The sequence below is a fragment of the Tenebrio molitor genome, chromosome 8, assembly GCF_963966145.1.
Source record: "Tenebrio molitor chromosome 8, icTenMoli1.1, whole genome shotgun sequence".
NCBI classification, from domain to species: domain Eukaryota; kingdom Metazoa; phylum Arthropoda; class Insecta; order Coleoptera; family Tenebrionidae; genus Tenebrio; species Tenebrio molitor.
Genome location: NC_091053.1, coordinates 2866270 through 2890111, shown reverse-complemented (window position 1 = coordinate 2890111; position 23842 = coordinate 2866270). Strand labels below are relative to the sequence as shown.

Sequence of the window (23842 nt, the reverse complement as noted above, 5' to 3'; positions counted from 1 at the left end):
TAGATTTGAAACTCTTTACGCTCGCTTTCACACACAATAATTATCGTTCTCACTTAATTTGTTTTTATTTTCATGGCAGATGTTCACGGCGAACGGGGCAATTTTCTTCTATGACCGAGAACGACGACAATTGCTGCGCTTCCAATTAAGCGCTCCCTAATCGATGGTAAGTGGGTTGCCCCGGATGGTAAAATTCACCGCTGGTCTGGAAGGCGGGAAATGATCGAATGTCGTGTGGGTTTTACCGGCAACGAAAAGTAGACAACAATCAAATCCGGATTAGCGGTTAGGAGAAAATCGTAATTAATTTTGTACCGGTAGTTATGGTTTAACTAATGGGGTTCATATAAATTTCAAGCTGTTCAATTTTGAATACGATTATAATGCTTTAAAGAGCTGGATGCTCTGTGTGGTCCATTAGGCATTACAGGTTTTCCAATGTAATAGCGTAAAACCTGCAAAATTAATTCATCGCTAAATGCGAGCACTTTGAACTTTCAAACTACCCTATTAATTAGTTTATTAGGCTTTTGTTGGTGGAGGCGGATAGGAGATTACATCGATGGTCAATGGATATTTCTCGAGAATAAAATTTTAATCCCTCTTTGTATGTTGCAAATGATCCAATTCAGTCACTTCAGGGTTAGTCCAACGTTTAAAAAAATTCAATCGTCGCTGCAACTCACAAAGTTGTAACAATTTCTATGTGATCTTGATCATTTTTATTGCTTCAAGAACTTATGACTTATTTATTTCGCAGGTCTTTTTAATTTAGTGTTGTTTACAGTAAGAGTAAGGAATGCAAAGCTTTCGTTCACGCAATTTGCGTTTTCCTCCATGATGCAATTCAAGTGAACGAAAGCGGCCTTATTCTCGAGTGCTGTATTTGGTTGTGTTCGATACCTCCTTTGAAAATTAGTCTGTAACTGTAAACCAGTGAGTGAAAGTCAGTGAGCGAAAAACGATGAACGAAAGTGAAGTGAACGAAAGAGAAACCTTCACCCAATTATGGATAGTGATACAGACTCACTTTATAGGGAGGTATCGAACAAAAGACATTCCAAAACGAGGAGTTACTGTAAAAAAAAAAGAATAAAAAAAAAGTCTTGATAATGATTTCCCAAAGGACGGTGAAGCTTTATGGGCTTGTCACGGGGAGAGTTTCTCTCCCATGCTCTCATCTATGGGATATACGAGTATACGGAAGTTCCAGCGCGATATGGGGAGATCTGAGGGAAATACCAGGGAATTCATGATGGGAGATACGGGGAGATCTGAGGGAGCTACAGAAGGATTTGGCGTAGACACAGGAAGAGTCAGGATGGGAAGTCCATGACAGATACAGAGAGATCCGGAGGAGAAAGAGAGATAAAGGGAAGACCCGGAAGGGAAATCCAAGGGAGATACGAGAAGATCTGGAGGAGACAGAGGAAGAGTCAGGATGAGAAGTCAATGACAGATACAGAGAGATCTGGGGGGATACAGGAACATGCAGGAGAAATACAGGGAATTTCGAGAGAAGCTACAGGTTTCATGGTAAATACAGATCTGCGGGAAATGTAGAAAGATCAGGGGGAGATTCAAGGAGATGGAGGAGATTTGAGAAAATATTCTACAGAAGAGATGCTTTCCCGAAATAATTCTTGTACTGTACTGTATTGCCCAAAAAAAAACGGAAATTTAAGAAAGACTAATTAAGAGGAATAATGAACAACAAGAAACTACATACAGCGTGTATTAAAAATGGTGCATGATATTTATGTCTTATTTATACACCCTGTATAATGAAATTCAAAAAATTAAAAAACGTGTCGACAGAACACAACTCAAGACACATTGAAGAGGAATGAGATTTTTTCCAAAAATTCGCTCCGATTAATCTACTAATGTACGATGTACTTCAAAAAGTGTCTTTGTAGCTTCCAGTCTTTCCAAATGCGGTGAACTCCTAGGATATCACACAGTAGAAGCCCATCCAAGAACAAATCTCATCAATGTAAAATACAAGGCCTCTTTGAATATTTAAAAAGGTTTCGATTTGCGAAATCCTAAGGGTTTAGTGATTGCAGGAACAACAATAGCAATATCTACCGAAGAAAATAAAACACCAAGACCTTTTACACGTTCCTACTTTTACATCTGCATTAGTTTGATCGATGACAAAACAGCAATTATAAGAATTAATTTCTATTATACGAAACTAATTTGCAGAGCTACACAATCAAAGACATCATGACCAGGCATCAATCACACTTGTCCTGTCAGTTATTAATATATACATCACATAGAAGAGGCCCCAAACGAGATCCCTGAGGAACACTGGAGGACACGGTAATTTGTATAACGATCATTACAGGAGACAAAGTCCGTTTGATAAATAGGATCTTCCAAAGTATAATTCTCCACTTACGACGACGCTTTCTTTCCAATAGTACGAGTACATCAAGGAGGTATTTTTTCCGTAAGATTTCGTTGACCTGGGTATATCACACACAAGAAATTTTTTATTTGGAAGTGTTTACCCAATTGCTTAAAAACCTTGGAGAATTTGTGCTCGTGAATATTTCTTTAGGCATGTTTTGGCGTGCTGTAACCAAACATGTTGGAAATAACAAAATCAAAAAAATTCTGTTTTCTTCACGCTCGCTTGTTCGTCAAGTACAATCGATTTCTAGAATTACGTATTTTTAGGAGATGTCGATTCTAACCCATTAAAATAAATTAATCCTTCTCGGCAGCAAAATGAGACTTCGCATAATCTGCACGGGTAATAAACTATCGCCAATAAAGCCGAAACCGTCTTGCTTGATCGAATCGAAAGGCTGCACAAGAAACAACGATGATGCACTCGATTAATCCTTGTGTGTGCCGACAAAAACAGATCCGCCGTTCTCTTTATGCAAATCCATTTAGCTGTTGACTAGACAGACACAGTCAGCCATCAACGAATCAGAGATCGGATGCAGCTACAGTTATGCAAATTTTCCACACGACCCATTCTAATAACATCAGCCATGCATTTAGAGCGACTGACACTCAACATTTACCCAAATCGCATCGAGCTTAATTTATTCACATCGCAATGGAATTATGGAATAATGAAACGCGAAATGCGACCCAAATTTCAAAATCCCTGATTACAACTTTCGAAAACGACTTCATCGAGAAACTACAAAATGTCCCACTCGTGCTAATCAATGTAAATTGATGGATGACAGATGTTTCGTCTAGCTGGATTAATTGCAGGGGAACCACATCTGTTTCCAAGTATCGACGAGAGTCTCGAATCGAAAAAATGACACACTTGCCATTTCGGCAACGCTGAAATATGGTAAAATCGAAGTTGACCCCTCGCTGGCTCAAGCAATCTTTTCGGGATGGCCGTTCTTTGTGCAGGTCCATTCATGTGAGGCCCGATCGTTCCTGGCCTCATCTTCAAAGAAGAATCGACAACATTCAACACTAATTTTATTACTGACATAAACCGAATTTCGAGCTAATCGAGCCGAATGCTCTGATCGGATTTACAAAGTTTTATTTTGTTCGTGGTGCCAGGATCATGCGATTCCGGTTCATGTTATTTATTGGATATAAAAAAAAAAATCAAACGCAAAATTTAACATCCTCGAGATTGTTCAGCCTCGGCCGCAAGCGGCCTCGGCGACAATTTTTCTCTCGGTACGTTAAAAAATGATTTCGCGGCCTTGATATACAAATACCTATTTTGATTCATTTTGGGTCGATTCTGCAACAAAAAATGTTGTTCGCAACGGGACGGGAGAGCGTTTCGACCCAGCCGTTTCATCGTCATGTAAACATTAACGAAAAATTTAATTAAAACCCGTATTAAATTAATGGAAACAAAGGGAAATTTAATAATGGACATTACTCTCCACACGAAATGTTGCTCTCGTTTTGTTTGTAAGAAAATTGTTTTTCCTACCCCCGACGTAATCCCTTTGTTGCTTCTACATCCGTTTTAGGATTAAGTGATACAAAACGTTTTTCCTTGCCATGCTAAAATTGGACATAAAATAAATTCAATCGATGAAATACGTAATGGCTTGTTAAAACGGGTCTTGTTCAACGCAATGACTCCGACTCAGGCTGGATCGATATCCTGCAGGGATTTTGGCAATAAAAGACAACTGTTGCTTGACAAATAATTGGGTCGGACAAGTCTACTGTGTGCGTCACTTAAATACTCCTCGAGACTAAATTTCGTTTCAACGAAATTATTCTACAAAAGCTTAAAAACTTCTGGCAAAAAATACCTGCACTTTACATTACATGGTGTTGACTCTGAATACAGCAAATATGTCATTATCTTCGCTTATCTTCACGACGAAAACATTAATTTATAAGTTAAAAATGTCACCGAGTGAATCAAAATCAACAAAAGAAGTAGACAACAAACAAAAAAAAGTGTACATATTTTGAACAATTTTCCACCAGGGTTTTTTTAGTTTCATATCTAGCCAGCTATGTGACGAGACAAATTTGGGCAAAACGTTGGTTGTAACATAACTTAATTATGTCACAATATAGCGTTCATTTATTTAAAAAAATATGTATGGTTTTAATTGTTTCATTTATTTTTGGATTTCAAACCTCAGAACTACGAAACAAGATTATTTATTTATAACAATTGACACTGACAACATTTTTTGTAAAATTTACCTTGACCTTCAACGCGTATACTGTTTTCTCAATTTGGTTGTAAGTCGTACAATTTTATGGTACTCTAGGTTAAAGATCTTGCGGGGCTTATAAATCCTAGTAGCAGGTAATATTCCCAACCTGTTCAAACCCAACCATTGTACCCGTTAATCGCTCATATGCAATAAAATTTTACGACCTACAACGATTTTGACAAAACAGTACATAAGTTAACTCGACGTTTCATATTCTAGAACATCGAATTAAAGATGGTATTTTTCAAAGTCGGTAACTAGAAATAATTTAGTGGCGTCAGATCAGGTGATCGAGGTGGACGGGGAGCTAATCAGACGATCGTCGTAAAATTCTCTTGGGTAAATTATGGTCATCCGAGCTTTATGAGCTCCGTCTTTGCTGCACATAACCATTATGTTATTAATTATGTAACTCCTCGGGGTGGAGTTGATTAACAAACGTTTCCAAAATGTTCTGATACCGCTCAGCTTTTGTGAATCTTTTCAAAGAAAACGAGCTCAAATAAAAGTCCCTACGGAAAGGCGATCCACATGTAACAGCGATCGCGGTCGTGTTTCAATCTAAAAACCTCGCGCTGTAAAATGTAGCCTACCGCATTTGTAAATAACTATTGCTTGTTTTTGGATTAGCTTGTCGTTTCCAGCCCGTAACGTCCACGTGATACGAGTAAATTTGCAAGCGAATTGATTTTTCCAATTCACTTTTCTGATTTGTTTTAAAAACATAAGTTACTTTACTAGATAGTAATAGTCTGGAAGAGGTCGTAAAACTTCCCATTTTTCATTTTAAAATTTATTACAAGAAAATATGTGATCTTATAAATAATTTAAAACGAGTTGTTTCCGAGAAACTATCTTATTTACTGACATGAAGAAAAAGTTCTTTGTACTACGCAGATTTACATCTTTTCGCGCTGTAGTAAATACCGAAGAGGTGACGATGCAAATCTCCGCCAGATTACAGCAGAATTTATTTATTTGGATCGCACAATTGTTTATTACATTTCGCTTACACGAATTTTAATGCAAGTTCAACACAAACCATTTATCTTGCTTTATTTGTTTTTGTCACATTTAAAAAACTAGTCCAAGCGAAATGTGTTCAATCTTGTACTTCTTCCAACCGCACGCGGATATCCAAGAATCTGGATCTAGACAACGTTGGACAAATTATGTCGATCACTCACACAAGTTCTTTTGTTTTTTCTTTCCACAAATTCTTCCAATATGAAAACACGTGGAATGTGGCCCGAGGGTCGCAAACTTTTACTTTAATTTTCTTTCATTTACAATTTATTAAACAGTAGAGTGGAAAAATCGGCGTGGTGCCCGTGTGGCGCAGCGTTAACTAACGTTTTTTCGCTGCGCGTCTGTCAGCGTTTGACGGTGCTGTTTACCCAATTTTGTTGTTAGTGTCTCGTATTGTTGTTTACTGTACTAAAATGCAAAAACTGAACAAAACTGGATGAAAATATGAAAAATTTCCATCACCATTAGCTATCATTTCGAAGTTTTGTAAACACATCATTTAAACATTACTCGCTGCACAAAAGCAGCGAAAACATTCAGTTATTGATGTTCTCCATACGAACAAAATCAAACAATCTTCGTACGATGTATGTATTGTGACGTCAAACAGTGTTTTCAACTTTAAAAATGCATGGAAAGTTGATTTTGAATGCAAATGCAAGCACGGCATCGAAAAATCAAACAACTAATGGAAAACTAAGTCAGATATAAATGCAAACGGATCATTACCAGATACTAGGACCACGCAGGACGTTCATTTCTCTCAGATTTTTTAACAAAACTGGCGCCAGTAATCTTTTTTCGACCTGAAAAAAAAAATCTGATACTCCGAAATTCAGCTGGATCGATCCGCAACTTTTCACATGACTTATCTCAACTCCTTGCCATTCCTCGAAATGAAAATGCATTAGATTTCCCCGCCAGATTTATCGTCGCAATACTGTTTACCGCAAGCGCAACTCCACCAATACAACAATTTATATACATTTCATGCCGTTCCCGGATTACATCGGGACTTTCTGGAGCTGGTGATTAATGACCCCGGGTTTCTTCCAAGAAATTAAAAAAAAAAAAACTGACACTGACCCAGCGACCTGTTGCTCGTAAAAATTTTCGACCCGGATTGATAAATTTTTGAATGTCCGTCTTATCACGTCTAATTTGTCAGTCGCCGTTTCCGGAAACTTAATCACGGACTCGTCCTGGTGTAGAGTTCGGTTGCTTGACCAATACATCAAGCGAAGTTGCCGTTTCCCGAAGGAGTGGCTGAAATATTTATGACGCCGCGCCGGTGGAGGTCCCGGCTACAAAACTGCACAATAATACGACGTTTTCACGTGCAAAGTCTATTGGCGCCAGTTTGATGGCGACAGTACTAGTTTCAATCAGTTTTTAACTGGCGCAGAATTCAACGCAGCGTCCTGAACTGCTCCAGATCCAACACGCCAAAAAGTACACCTGCTTCTTTTGGTTGACTGGCGCAATGAGATAAATGGCGCCAGTTCAACTAACTGTCGCCAGTCGACTGGCGCCAGTAATCTTTTTTCGACGTGAAAACCCGCCCGGATTTCGTCCGACCGGGCGTCCCGGATTAAACGTTACCATTAATTACGGCGAAAACTGTTATTCAACACCTTGCAAAGGAAACAACGTAAAATCCCAGGAAATTATACGAGCACGTTCCACTTACGCCGGCCATTTCGAAGAATATGCTTTGATCTTATCTGGCTTTGCCGATGAAATATTGTTTCGGGAGGAGTTACGATCCGGAGGATAAACCGGTGAAGGACAATTTTTCACGATTTGGTGCCGGAAAATTTAGTGCCTCTTGAAAATTTACCGCCGTCTGTGTATAGTGAAACGGATTAGAATTAGATTTTATTAGGTGATAAATCACCGTTTCAATGCAGAGTCATGGAGAATTAAGCTCCGGGTACTTCCTGAAAACTAGATCGCTATTATTAAGTGTCCTTATCTGGGAGACTCGCAATTGGAACATTTGTTATTCCATTCATACGAAACGTTTATTCTTCAATCGTTCATGTAATGGGACGATGGCACGTTCCTGAAAGCGACCATTCCGAAACTTCCACGTAAACTCTCTGGTGAAAAAATTGCATTTGCATTCGGAATCTAATCCCACCTCGGTTTTAAGCCAACTGCAACGAGCCGGCTTAAAGTCTGAACGCTCCAGGAAGACAACACCATCTCCGCATTCGTTACTGTTCATTAAGTCCCGGCTGTTGTTGGTAGAAAGTTCCCATAAATTAATTCCATTGGAAATTATTCGGGACGAATCGTCATATTTAAGCGTGAACGTGACAAATTGACTACCTGTTGAGAACCGACCATGCACGGGAGCTGCCATCGTCGAAAAAAAAAACACACCACAAAATCAATAGAAACAAATCGCGTCTTAATGAATTTTCCGAATCGACGAATCTCCGGTCGATACCGTGGCACATCCTTGAACCGCCAATACACATACTGTTGCATTTCGACAACGATCCGGGAGAGGATGCGATTAACAAGTTGGAATTGCGCTTCCAGGGTGGTGTGCAGGGTTAGGGACCCCGGGTGAGTGACCGAATGTCGTTTCGGCACCAGACTAGTCAGCTGTTGCACTCTTTTATGTCTGTCTCCTCGACGATAACGACACAAAATTATTACCCTTCAGACCTGGTGTATTACACGGTGCGATAAATTACAAACCACCCCTTCATCCGATTTTTCATTCGGTCTTAAAACACGTAACTGGAAAATCTGCTAATTCCGTCGCAGACAACCGAAATCCCATAAAACAAACTTTAAAATTGTTTTGATCCGACTTATTGAATATGGGGTCAAGCCTTTAACGAACTTCACCCTTGTTAGAAGTTTCGAACGCTTTCGACGAATCACTCCCTTCAGACTGCGAAATCCAACTTTACCAAAACTATTCACTGTTCACCAAAATCGAGTCGAAAAACGGAAAACGTCAAAAAATTCGGTTCCTGTTCCAGACCCATTTCACAAGATCAATCCGGCTTGCGTACAATGAAAATTTGGAAGCCGACTCGTTCGGCTAAACTCGGCTCTCGCGAACTTACTCGAATGAGCCTTTCACCTCGGAGCGTGTGACGTGACGTCGTGACACGTGACAGTTGAAAACCAATTCACTGCCGGAGAATACTAATGTATTAATGTATGAGGCGCGCTTAAAGAAGTTTTCACTTGAAAAAAAAAACAATCGACGGGTTTTTCCCTCGATCAAAACTTTTACGGAGCTGAACTGAATAACCGAGAATGTGTCACAATAACCTTTAGTGTTGTTTATAAAAAAAACTAGACGCAAGCTGTGGCCTCAACCACCTCAAAGAACAATAATAACCCTCTCGACGTCCTAACAGTTGGTAGCTTTCGTGTTCAGTGTATCGGGACGAAACTAATTTTGCTCAACAACTTGTTAAAAAAAAACACACGAAAATTTCGTCGTCTAACGAAACTCCAATCATTTTGACCCGTCAAGGACGAAACGGTCTAGTGGACAGGCGTGACTAATTTGTTTTTACATTTTTTTTGGGAAACATTGAGAAAATCTTGTAGAAACTTTTACAACATCCAACCTTGATCGATGCAATTAAACAATTAAAAATCGTATGACCACACAACGAACCGACGAAGTAAGTCATAAGGACTCGACCAATGAGTCGAAGACCGACGGCAACGAACGCTCGCGTGTGGATCCACCATTATAACAATCGTAAAAAAAATACGTATATTTCCTGTCACGCTTCCTTGCAATCCTGATTTACATTGCGTTTTAATAATGCACTATCAATGTGGCACAAGTTCGTCGCCTTTTTTTAAAGTTGTGCGGGAATGGCTAATTAAAGGGTTAACAAGGTGTCTGGGATGCAGAACGAAATTTAAATTATAGTGAACTTGAAAAACGTTAGTATCACGAAATCCGGATAAAAATATATGCGGGATAATAATTAATACGGCTGGGTGGAGATAGACGTGCCAATTAACACGGACTCTGCGAAAACATAATGTTAATCAAATAAAAATATTGCTGGAGGTACAAGTGTAAATCAACATTGAAGAAAATTATGTAAATAATAATAAAAAATATATATTTCCAGTAAATTGTGCACCGCTGGAAAATTTGTAGTGGATGTCGCGTCTTTAAAAACAACAGCGAGAGTAATAGAAACAGTTTAGTTAAATAAAGAAGCCAGAATAAATATTATCTGAATTGAAACATACTATACCCGGTTCACTTTAGCAAGTAATAAAATCACGTGATTTTCGCCTACTTGCACCGTAAAATTTCTGACCGCCGGGAGGAACTCGGCTGCGCCCCGTTCGACAAGACTAACCGGAGATGCAACGAGCTGATTCAATTACAACAGAATTATCCCCAACTGAGAAGCGACTGCGGAAAAGTTTCGCAATTTATGGACCGAGAACGATTTCAAAATTATTTTAACGACCATCAAAGTCATTATATCCCCAAATTAATGTCCATCAAAGTCATTATCCCCCAAATTGCGAATTTCAGTATATCTTGCGCCGCTGAAGTCTATTTCTTAAACGACTCGCGACGACAGATTGCGTGGTGGACACGTGATCACTATAATGCTCAAGCGAACGGAGTATAGATTCATTGAGAATTGTCTTTCTGACGCGGTCTTATAACTTTGCAACAAGATGAAGACCAGATCTAATATCATTAGTATTTTTACAACAGTTTTGACTGCGACTGTAAGTTGCATTACTGGAAAGTACATTACCGTCATAAAATTTTATTACTGGGCGTAATGGATACACATAAAATCTCATTTTCACAAAATCACTATTTTTATTAGTAAAATTTTAAAACTTAAGTAATCTTGCGAATCCAGTCGCTGATTTTTTCCTACAAAAAATCGATTAAAACAACTTTATGGACGTGCCATTATTTTTATTGTTACTAACATTATTTCGAATACAATAAAAACAGAGATTGCCAAATTTGTTCACAGAATGTTGATAGCTCGGGTCGATAACATTATACCAATAGCGTGTTTATTCCCTGACCCAGAACCCACAAAATTAATTTAAATCCGATCCTGTGCCATTTCCAATGTACATTTAATATAAAAATATGTATCTTTTTTAATATCATACCGTGCGATCGAAAATAAAAAAATCGAGAAGGCCGTGATTAATACGCTTCAGTGGGCAAAACGTAAAAATGTAATTGAAATGTCATCAGATGTCATTACAATAGTAACTGTCATTATTAGATATTGACTATTAAAATTCGCTATTACAATATGTTCACTTTAGAGCAAAAAATTTTCATTGTGCAGTGTTATTTCACAAATGGAAAAAGACTTGAGAACGGTGAATGGTCTTATTCGACACCTCGAGTTTTTGAGGAATTTCAACAAAATTTCCGGACTTTTACAACCGACAGGTCACACATAATTGACACCTTTATGAAAATCAAGATTTCAACGTTCTCAAAATTACTAAACTACATAACTTTTAAGACTGACATTTGATAATTGAAATCTTAACGAATTGCCAACTGAAATTTTTGGTCACAGCCAACTAGAATATTTTTTTCGATCTCACGGTATTTGCAACGGAAACCATGTTAATGTGACATGTTACCGTGGTATATTCCTGTCTACAGTTTAGTCGACCACCTCCCGAAGACGTCCGATTCTGACGGAATCTTGTCTATACTTTGTCGAAATAAAAAATTCTCGATGAGTCCCAATTTCGTTGGGAAGAGACGTGGGAGTTCATTAATTAATTTCATTCCCAAACACTACATTAATGAATAATGCATCACTCGAGGAATACTTGGAGACAAAATTTAAAAATTAATTCAAGACCATACACGGGATTCGGGCCATCATCGTAAATCGCTGCCGGTCTGTCGCTCCGTTATCGATCTCGCTTGTTGCTCCACAAAAATTATGAACGTTCCAACAACCATCAGTTCATACTTTGTATCCACCAGTCGAAAAAAAAAATCTACCACAGATGCGACCGAACGGATTAATTACGAGGTCGAGACACAAACAGGACTGGAATTTTCATAATGCGAGCGAGCCGTATTTGTCAGAGAGGAGAAAGGGTTACTTCGCCCCTAACTAACCCCAAACGGCGGAAGCCACTCACTATAATTGCACAACTTGGCTCGTTTTGGTTTCGCTTTCCAAGATTACGTTCGTTTAATTTCGATTGCACTTTAACTTGTTTCCATGTCGCTGGAATGGTCGGGTGACGACGCGACCGATTAAATTACAACCGGAGATGATTAGCGTTGGCCGGGTGAGGATGGTGACGGTCTCTTGGTCCGACCTACTAAATCCAGAAACGAGCCAAGAGCCCAAGTGATCCTGTCGTACTTCAAATTGTGTCCCGTCGCACATCCAATGACACAGCATTTAGGCCGGATTAATTTACCACACTTGCCTGATGAATAACTTTATAGCTTCTTAGTTATATAATGGAACAAAGTTTGTTACATCAAGTCAACCCAAATCCATTAACTTCCCGATCAATTATGGCGTACCACAAGGTCCAGTATTTGACCCGATCTCACTTCTGATCTAAATCAATGATCCATCCCGGACTGTAGCTCGTGGCAAATTTATATTTTATCCCTGTGAGATGAAGACAAAGGAGGTAAGTTCCCCGTGATCTTCCTGACTTTCGCCCATATCCCCTGAATCGCCCCCGGGTCATCTTTATCTCCCATGTCTCTCACCCGGATCTTCTTTATCTCCCATAGGTCTCTCCAACCATATCTCTCTCCATCTCCCTCGGATCTCTTTGTACCTACTCCGCATCTCCTGTATCACGGTCAGATCTTCCCATATCTAATTCCAATCTACCATGGATCTCTCTGTACCTTCTCTGCATCTGCCATACCCATGTACCTCCCCCTGATCTTCCTGATTTTCGTCCAGATCCCCTGTATCGCCCCCGGGTCATCTTCATCTCCCATAGATCTCCCTGGAGCTCTCTACGTCTCACACCCAGATCTTCTTTATCTCCCATAGGTCTCTCTGTGTGTCTCCCCCGGATCTCTTGTACCTACCCGAATCTCCTGTATCTGGGCCAGATCTTCCCATATCTAATTCAAATCTCCCATGAATCTTTCCGTATCTGCTTTGCATGTGCCATACCCATGTATCTCCCCCGGATCTTCCTGATTTTCGCCCCTGGGTCATCTTTATCTCCCATGGGTCTTTCTGTATCTCCCTTTGTCTCTCACTCGGATCTTCTTTATCTCCCATAGATCTCTTCACTTTATCTCTCTCTATCTCCCCAGGATCTCTTTGTACCTCCTCCGGATCTCCTGTATCTCGGCCAGATCTCCCCATATCTAATTCAAATCTCTCATGAATCTCTCTGTATCTTCTTTGCATCTGCCATACCCATCCACCTTCACCGGATCTCCCAGATTTTCGCCCAGATTCCCTGTATCGTCTCCGGATCATCCTTTTCTCCCATGGATCTTTCTGCATCTCCCTGGATCTCCCTATGTCTCTCACCCGAATCTCCCTTAGGTGTTTCTCTAGCTCCCATCTTGGATCTCTCCTGGATCTCCATCTAGAGCTTAGTTCGCAGTGAAGTCAAATTTAGGGGAAGAACAAAATTTAAAGCAAATATTTTTGTTCTGGTGACAATTTGATTAAATGGTGTCTCTGCTCGTTATATCGCCCAAGTTCGTGACACTGCTATCAGTGCTAAACTTTACACTTTTAAATGTCTACAAAAAGTCGACAACTTCATCGATAACAACCACTAAAATGATAATTTGTTTGGCTCGACTTGCCAGTTCAAAGTTCGCAAAATAAGCGACCAACTGATTGAATCAAAGTAACATTTGAACGTTCCCCCCAAAAGCCCTAAAGAGCTTACAATAAAATAAATAAAGGGGTGGGAAGAAAGAACAAAATGAAAGAAGCTGATCGCTTTGTTAACCAAAATATGATACACAAGGTTGCTGAAAGACGAAAAATGGAGGAAGAACCAAATCACATCGGCAGCAGTTTGGATCAAATTACGAGTATACATTTGAGATACAAGAGAATTGTAAGCAAGTCAGAATCTTGCAGAATCTTGTTCCAATGCTTTCTAGTACAATTACATAACTGGAAAGCTTTGTTAATGTTTATCAAAACTAAAAAACAAAAAAAAAATCAGATTTATAGCTTGTAAAACGACAGATTTCTCAATTTTAAGACCTTGTTTTGAATTTTTTTCTCGTGAAACTTTCGCCTCCGTTCGATTTTTTCCCCGCAGGTACAGCTTCTGATAAGACAATAAAGATAATACACCTGCGGCATTCACGAGTACAACTCCTGACATGTTTGACCACCTCCAACAACTTGATTACAACAAAACGGAATCAGAAAGCGTTAAAAACACCCAGAATCCAACGATGATTGTAATTCAAATTCGTGACGCCACGAGATGTAGTTTCACTCATTACCGTATTACTTCACAATACCACAAACAAAAATGAAAACGAATCGATTAATATTTACGAAGTTAATCACCGGTCTCCCCCACGTAATGCGTTTTTAGTTGCATTTATGACAGTATAAATTGCGCTATTCCGAGCGACCGACCGCGCATAATCAATCAAACAATAATTATTGAATTCTCGTTACTCCGGCCACAATCGGATCAACATAATAAACGCATCAGCTCCAATCAGAATAATATTCAGATGTTACATTTGCCACACGAAACGTGCCCATCCACAACTCCGCTGGAAAACTCCACCTCTCTGGACCGCTTAAAAACTCATCAAGATCCGATTGTTGCCCTTTTTGATTACTGCAACTCCACCGATTGTTTATCGCAAAAACCCGTCGCAATTATGGTGCTTTTCAATCGGCACAATTTTTCCGAACGGTCGAACAATAATAACTCGCTCCTCATCTGTTTTGTGTTTTGGTTGCCCCTTTTGCATACCAAATGCAACTGCAACAAAGACAGAGCAAAAAGTTCTGACCAAAATGTGTCGATAAACACAATCGTACAGGAAGTGAGGATTAAAAATAAGTGAACTGCGCACAAAAGGGGAAAAGCTCCCCTCCTCGAAAAACCCATAAACGACGTCCAACGATAACGTCAATCGTTCAGGATGAAAGCTTTACGTCCTTCGGAAAGAAATATTACGATCCTACGCCATATGTACTATCGACGGTGACTAATTACAGAGAAAATACTATTTGACATGACGCGATTTGGTTATCCTGGAAAGGCTTGGTGATGCTAACGGTGGGCTAAAATTAATTGGAAATACATATTTCTAATCGCAGCAGGCTGCTATCATAATTTAAAGGATAACATTTTATTCAACACTTATAGTCTTAATTGTTCTCATTTCAGGCCCGTAAAGTGGTCTATAAGTCACGTGTGTGTTATTAGTCATAACTCACGTATGAATTATAACTGTAACTCACTGTTGAGTTACTTTTACATTTATCTGCAACTGTTGCAGTTGTTGGATAAAATTTTGTATGACACTCATGTCTTATGTTCCATAAGCCACTTGTGAAAATTATACTTTTTCTTGCGTGACTTATAGCCAACATAACACACTCGTACCGTAAATAATTATTGATCCATTGAATAGGTTTATTGGCGATTTGCATTCAGGAAAATTCTGTTTTGAAGTCCACTGTGATACTGATAAACGACGGAAAGTATTTCACTTTTACAAATGATAACAAGGCAGGAAATGACGGTTACTGCACCAGCGATAAAGAAACTGTCCCGGACAACGTTAAATATGTACCTGAACAGAAATTCGAGCACAAAATTCTAGTCTGGGTAGATTAATTTCCCGAATGAAACAGAACAACGTAACAAGTGACATAACAAGATTCGCTTTTTATTTGCTCCCTCATCCGACACCTCTTGGGACTGGTTTTATAAATCTCCATCAGTTAATTAAATTTAAAAAAATCTCTAAAACCACAACTTTATCCGTTTACCCACTACGACGGAAAACAAAACGACAAAAAATCAAGTGGAGGAGAGGAAGAGATGATTTTGTTGCTGTTCGCTGTAATTGTATATTCTCATGGTAGCATTTCACAGCAGCAACCTCTCTAGAGGATGACAATAATTAATTAGTACAATTTTCAACATTTCACGACGATGAGGTCTAACTGGCGCATTCAGACAATATTTACTTTCCACTTGTACCAAAATTAGAACTTATCAAACTGTCCCAAAGAGATTTTCGTTCTTCTCATTCGATATTATCGAAAACTTTGATAGCACCTTAGAGCGTTAAGGATTTTTGGCCGTTGTTTTCTTGAATGATTCGACTGACCGTAGATTCGCCGTCAAGATCCGGCTCGAAGGACCAATGTTTCGTGTTGAATGCTCATCACAATGGATGATAGTTGTCCTCGAAAGACCAATGTTGTGTGTGGTGGTTTAAGGGTTACAATGGATGACCAATTAATTAGCCCAAATTTTGGATTTTTCTTTATTTATATCAACATTTAGCTACAGTACAAATTACCAAATGCCAACTACAGTACAAAACAAGAAGTCCCTTTTTTTCGAGCGGTCTTACATTTCATATTCTTGGAGTGGGTAGCATCCAACCCCCGTAAGTGGGCGTTGCTTCCCCACCCCGCTGAGACCCCATCGGCCCTAACATCTGTAATTTTTTCCAATATCCTTAAAAAATGTTGAAAAACAGTGGGCCAAACACATATTCACATTTAGGCAAGTCTTATTGTTGGCTGAAACAATGGTGCCCGTGTGGCGTAGCGTCAACTAACACCTCTTCCGGAGGTATATTGAAACGAAAGAGAATAAATATGTCATCGCGAACATCGGTCTACGATAAATGAAGCGTGTAACTCAATTTTTACTTTTCTTCGTGGTGCAAAAGAATCATCTGGAACCGAACCTCTTCAGCACTAAATTCTTCGATTCCACACTCGTTCCAGAAGAAATTTGTCCATGACTCGTCCCATGATTAACTCGTGTGCGTCGTGTAATTAACAAATTGCTCTGAAACGCTCGTACAGAATTAACGTTATTTATATCTCAATTAGGCTAATGTGAGTAGTCGTGTTAGTAGCATTTTAAACACGTCGCCATCACTCTTATAATCCGGCTTAAAATATGACGGGATTTTCGGCGTTCAGATCGAAACGATCGCGACGATTAATCATCGTTAATGGTAAATATCGCCGGGTTAATTATTTTTGTGCGGGGACTTGAAGGCAAACGACCCGCATCAGACGCCGGATCCGCACTGGCCATATCCGCAAGGATAAAGTCGGTAATTCCCCGGTGAACTTTTGTTTAGCTGTTTGTATCCCAGCCCGACGGTCTCCGAGGAGGTGTTTGTTCGCATAACTACATCTTCTTCGTATATTTCACGTCAATTCCTTTTTATCTCTCCCATTTCATTTCATATGTTCCACTTCATTTGCCAGCTCTATCACGGCGGTCCTTCCGACGTGCGCGTATGTGCATCATCAGATTTTTTATCGTCTTACGCGTTCTCTTCACGCAATCCATAAATACGTGTCTCGCGACCGCTGCAAACGCAAACACACACAAAAAAAAATATTTGACCTGCGCGCTTCAGGTGAACGAAACGGATTCTTTTTACCATTTGTACGACAAAAGATGGATTCTTTAAAGTCGGTCGCGTTCGTGACTGCACCGGCTGGATCTGTATTTGCAACTAAAAGGAAAAAAACCTTATACAACTCACCCTTATTGGTTTCATGCTGCCGTGGGTTGAGTACTAAACGAATCTGATTTCCACAAGAAAAGCCGTTCTTTTTAAAGGCGACAAAATAAATACAAAAAATTTCACAAATCAAATCTGCACGTCGTAGAAAAAGTATCGTATTTTACTCGCGTGTAATGATCATTACTCGTGAATAACAGCCAACATTACACGCTCGTCGATCAATTTACTATTAATAATATGAATAAACCGTAAAAAATTAATCGAACACACTTTTGAAATATAAATTTGCACCAAAAACAATTATAATTTGTTTGTTTGAGATCTCCAACTTACGTGTTGACTTTTTGTCTTTAATAACCAATCCATTCCCTACCGAGTTTCCTTTTGAACGGATGAAATAATTTAAAAATTTAATTCTCCACTTTCAATAAATTGACCGCGTTGCGACTTCAAAGCCACATTTTATTTCGCACTAAACGTCCACATAAATATCTGGTGAGCGAAAAATATTTACAAAGCAGGAAATAACAGATTTCAATGAACGAGCTGCCTCATAAAATTGCAACTGCGGCGAGTCCTCCATCTTTCAGTTTTAGGGAGCAAACTGCAACTTCACACCTGAAAAGAATGGACTCCCGTCATGCTCTTTTCTTATTTTCGTGCAAGAGCTTTTCGACCGTGTCACTCGAGTATTTAGTTAATTAACTTAATTGGAGTGTTCGTCTGATCAAGGTCGAAGTAATGTAATTAAAGCAGCAATCATCACGCCTCCGCTGCCACCCTTGTCTGCTCGAGTCGATTAAAACATCCATAAACACAAAACTCCCAGTCGAAAAATTCCTCGACGATTTCCCTTCCTTCCAGATCGAGAACCCCACCTGCGTGGTGTCATAATCGCGTAAAATTACAACGTCGAATAACATAAATTTATTTAGCCATTTGGGAGAATGAATGTCGCTCCGTTCCTCTCGGGTGTCTTTGCGCCGTTCTGGAGTGTAAGAGAGCGATGGAGATTTCATAACTGCAGCCTAGTAATAATGTCCCGCGAGTAATTTTGACGGTGAAGAACACCACTCGAGCTGTCGAGCGATAAAAGCGAAGGAACAAACAACAAGAGTAAATGTCGAAGTGGCACGAGTTTTGTTTCGAATTTTATAACGCGTTTTATCGTCGTTCCGAATGCGACATGACGTAATTAAATATGGCAATCGTGCCGATCTCGCTGGCACACCTTGGGGAAGTTTGGCCCCATAAAAATACAAAGTTTATAAAACCGAAAACCCCACCGACAAAGGGTCCCCGGAGGCCGGTTAATGCACACAGAAGGAGAGATTTAAGATCGGAAAAAGATGCGAAGGTTGAGGTTCGGAGAATCACATTATAAATCGTCTAGCTTACACCCGGAATGGTCCGGGAATGGTGGTTTTCTCACAAAATCACAATGATTTTGTGACGTTTAACTTGGGACATAAATTCGTAAATTGCGACAATGCAAGAAAAACCTGCAACAAATAAATTTCGATAGCGGAAATGATGAAATCTGGACGTCGTAGAAAAAGTATCGTATTCTACTCGCGTGTAGTGATCAATACTCACGAGTACAGCCAACATTACACGCTCATCGATGAATTTACTATTAATAATAATAAATAACGTGATACATTTTTACAAAGATCTGAAAACCAACAAACTTTGCAATGAGGAAATCTTCACACCTGCGTGAAGGATTTACAAGATACTCGCACTTGTTTCTCCAATTTAACTGGAATCAGGTCGTGACCCAAAGTTCTCACAATCCAGCCTGACAAAAACTTTTCGAATTAAGTACAACTCCTTGCCTTGGAATAATTAATGTCTTCCAATTCACTTTACCACTTCGACGATCTTTAGCAATAAACAAAATTTTAAAAAATGGGAACAATCCCTAACACTATTCGCAAGCAACCGTCGTTTTTCCGCACGTTTTCGCCCGCTTTAGAACCGCATAAAATATACATCGCTAAATAACACATGTAGGAAAAACGGGACCTCATGCATCACCGTGTCGCGGCTTTCGCTTTCACAACGTCACATGTTTCTGCAATTTACGTAAAATATTACCATTTGCTGCGGCCACATTTTAAAAAGCACTGCAGATAAGAAACGAGAAAAATGAATTCGGTGGGTGGGGGCGCTCCTTCTAATAATACCACCACAGAGTGACGTATTCGGCCCCGTCAAAAAATCACCAATTCAAAGCTCCTTCCGCCCGAAACAACATTAATTTTCCGTTTCAGGTGTCATATTCGCGATTCAGTCAGTCGGATCGATATTAATTCGACACGTCCCGTAATTGTTATGGATCCAGGAGGTAATGACGTCCCTTGTACTCATCTCGGGCGACAAGTCCCCGCTGACGCGCCGAATCGGTATCAGCACCGTCGTGCACGTGATGTATGCGCTTTTCATCGAGCCCCACCGCACCGGAAGCCATTTGGGAACGCCGAACTGTGTCGGTTGTTTCCAACGAACGTCCAAATCGTATTTCGATATGGGAAGCCTCTTTTGGCGGCTTACGCACGCACGCTGCACGAGTAAGTCTTTATCAGAGCGAAGTCCCGTTCGCGAAAACCAATTTGCCCCGGACATTAAGTGATATTGGGATTTACGATTCTGCAAATATCTGATGCCGGAAAAAAAACACACGCACACGACATGTCACGACTAATTGGGTCGCCCGGCGCATCCACCATTTTTCCCGATGCAAATTTTCCGTCAAATAAAAACCGTTACGAATTCCGGAACGAAACGGGATGGATTGACACGGAATTTATGGAGGCGAGGTCGACGTATTATTTATGAGAGAAAAACTCGCCCCGTCCCTCGCGATTTTATAACACTTTAGAGAAAATTATCTTGGCACAGCTGGGTTCGCGAGCAGTCTTCCATTTCGACGGGCGGTCTGTCTGATGGAGATTCATCAAGTGACGGCTTTGAATGAGGCGGTTAGCGGCTTCGTTGGAACAACATCGTCAAACGGCTACAATAAGTGGAGGAAAATTGCGCACGTTGTGGATTAGTTGCGATGTCAGGGTTCTAGTCGACACGGTAGGTGCATCTGTGCAAACACGAATCGTTGACTTTGAGATATCATTCCGACGAAATATGGAACGTTTTAAATTGGAAACTGCATCAGATATGTTATGTTGGCGTTTTGGAGAGAAAACACGACGGAAAGCTGCAAGTCCAACGAAGCTGAAATCAGATCCGCTCAATAAAAAATCGACGAGTACTTTGTTGGGCACACAACATTTCTGGCACCTTGGCCTCGCGATTGTTCTGCCTCGGTCGCAAGCGACCTCCGCGACATTTTTTCTCTCAATACGTTAAAGAAAGATTTCGCGGCCTTGATATACAAATAACTATTCTGTGTATTTCCTCCGGTGCAAACGCATAATAGGGTCAAATAAAGCGATTTGTACCAATAATTTTTTATTTACCATTCGAATTAATACAAATTCGTGGTATGTATTAATACTTGCTGTTTAATTTCACACAACATAAAATCATTATCGACAAAAGAGAAGACGCTAAAGAATGCAAGTCCTTAATTTGTAATATTTAATTCAAAGAAAGAGGTTGTTTTGTGCCTTGACTTGACTAGCAGGTGGTAAAACCGTAAATAGACTTGTTTCTTGGTATTGTTCATTGTTTGATCAAATAAAAACACTCCTAGTCCCCTGCAGGATAAGACAATACGAAAGAATTTTCACTTCCGTCCTTCAAATTAGTTTTTTACGGATTATTTAATTTTTCAATCGATTTTCCCCTTTAATTATTGATTGCAATTTTACTGAAAAACACATTTTTCATTTTAATGAAAAACTACATATTCATAAATATAAATATTAGAAACAAAAAAGAATGTGAAAGAATGTACTCTTCCTAATTGTTTTTTTTTTTTGTACATATACACATCTGGAATACCTCAGGGTAGTGTCTTGGCTCCATTCTTGTACCGAATATGATATACTGCTGAAAATACGTTGTTGATCGTAAAATATTCATGTATACAGAATTATGCTAATGACAAGCAACCACATTTGGTTTCAAATCTGACATAGCAAACAAGCAAACAATATTTAGTTATTTCAATCTGATCTAAATATAGTATAGAATTGAACATGCATAATTTGATATATAGCAAGCTCTGCACAGACATCCAAATGTGAAAAAAATTATGTAGTCTGTTGATTTTGGTAAAATATTCGACACACATCATCAAATAATAATCAGTCAAACATATTCACGTTGTGCTTTTAATAAGTATAAATTTACTATCCACCATTTTTTGTGGTACGTACTTAATCTCTGGCAATGGAATGATTATAAATGACACCATTTACAAAACGAAAGAACCTTTTTACTTTTTACTCATCTTATCCACACATTCCATTTAATTTATCCAAACTCATTAGCGGACCGCACAGCCTCGCCGTATGTAAACCACATTTGATATTAAATTTCCTAACGAATCCTGACCTTCTAAAATCTTATTCAAACTAACTTTACCTTTGACTCCGTTGCTTTGTAAAAATGCCTCTGGGTTGGTGGTGGGTCTGACGGGAAACTTATCTGCAAAGAAAACGAAAAAAAAAATGTAATCTCGCCGGTGCATCACCATAAAGATTAGACTAAACTAAAATACGACCCAATTTTGCTCCGCTAAATGAAACGAAAGCTCAATTTCAAAACACAGACAATGACGTTCGTATCATGCCATCCGTTTGGTCTCTTTTATTTTTAATCACGTTTCCGGATACAGAATCACATTCTTGTCGGGTCGAAGCCGCCTTTACGGTCCAACGAGGACACAAGAGAACCAACAGTGCATCCGACGTCCTTTCTGTGCACTAAAAGGGGTAGAAAAATGGGGGCGTATTTACAAAAAAAATTGCTCCGAGCTCAAATGGCAGTGGAAGAGTTCTTGAGTCGCAAAAAAATACAATTTCGGGACTTTGGTTAAAAGCGCACCGCGAGATACTCCGATTTTGCGTGACTTACAGATTATACAGGCGCGCCAGATTTGCAGCAATTAATTTAAAAATTTGGATAGTATCAATTACGAGTCGTTTTTTAATTAATCTGACTCCAACATTACCAGAAAACTATATTTTTATGTGGCAGATCTATCAATTTCACAAGACTGTCAGATAAAATGTAGTTTGGACATGACAAAGTAAAAAATAAGTCAGAAACAACCATTTTATCTTGTTTTCAACAGTGTTACAACAGGGAATAGAAAATTTTGAATGCACGTCCTGTCGTAAATTATGAAGAGAATACAGTTGCGGGAAACATAATTCCACACAGCCGTGCGAGGCAACATACGTGAATCTGCACCGTCAAATAATATTTTCCACGTCTTCGCTGGTACAAATAAGCATTACAATCATTTTATGTGGGTCTATGTAGTTTCACGCTAGATCTAAACGTTAGTTAATTTCTTCGACTGGCGAGGACAAAAAGTACCCAAAAAAATCGATCTTACGCAAACTTCCATCCTCACACACATTACCTCCAGGTCTACATTATTTTCCACGTTCCAGCGAGTCATTATTCCCCAAATAAAGACCCTTTCCGCTCAATTAACCGGTGCCGCTGTCCCGACCATCAAAGACACAAAGCGACAACATCACCGCCGCGATATTAATCACGGAACTTTTCGAACACTCCAAATTAACAAAACTGGTCAATGCACGAAGAAAAAAAAACTGTGGCCCGACCCGAGAGCATAATACCCGGAGATCGATCGCGAGACGCCCCCGTTCCGGGGAGGACGTGGAGTATCCATTACGGTGTGGCGCGCGACCATGCCAGATTACTGGCGAAAGCAGCAAATTGTGAGATAAAGTAGGATTCGCAATTTATGAAGCACGCGAGAGTGGAGAAGCAACAAAACTGCGGAGGCGAGAAGCATACGTAACGTTAGTAGAGCCGTGGAAGACCCTCGCTGTGATTCCGTCGCTTCCAGGTTGATTGTTTGGCTGTGATACGGCAAACGACGCGTGTCTCGATCTACGTGCAATAATCGAAGTTGATGGCAATGTCGGTGTACACAAAGGGTACCAGAACGGTACGCGTTCGGCGCAAATTGGAAATGACTTCCTGCAAGGTGGGAAAAAATCGAGATGCACAAAAGCTTGCTGAATGCGTTGCAACGTTCAATTTTAATTTGACGACGTGGATGTCGTCAGTGCAGAAAGGGAAGGAATTCAGATGGATTCAACTTGTCAGTCAGAGTGCCAAATTTAAAGGAGTATTCATCATAATCATACTCAAGAAGTCATCAATAAAATCTTCGTTCCACACGTTTTATATGATTCATGATTGATAAATA

General features: G+C 39.6%; 1 protein-coding gene across 2 annotated transcripts in view; it reads right to left on the bottom strand.

Annotated features, from left to right (window-relative positions):
* The window catches only part of kuz (zinc-dependent metalloprotease kuz), a 78583-nt gene that overhangs the window by 26970 nt on the left and 27771 nt on the right, over positions 1-23842 (bottom strand). For both annotated transcript variants that reach the window (XM_069055728.1, XM_069055729.1), the window contains exon 2: positions 22015-22077. In XM_069055728.1, the coding sequence (XP_068911829.1) occupies positions 22015-22077 (63 nt within the window). The remainder of the gene's footprint in view (positions 1-22014; positions 22078-23842) is intronic.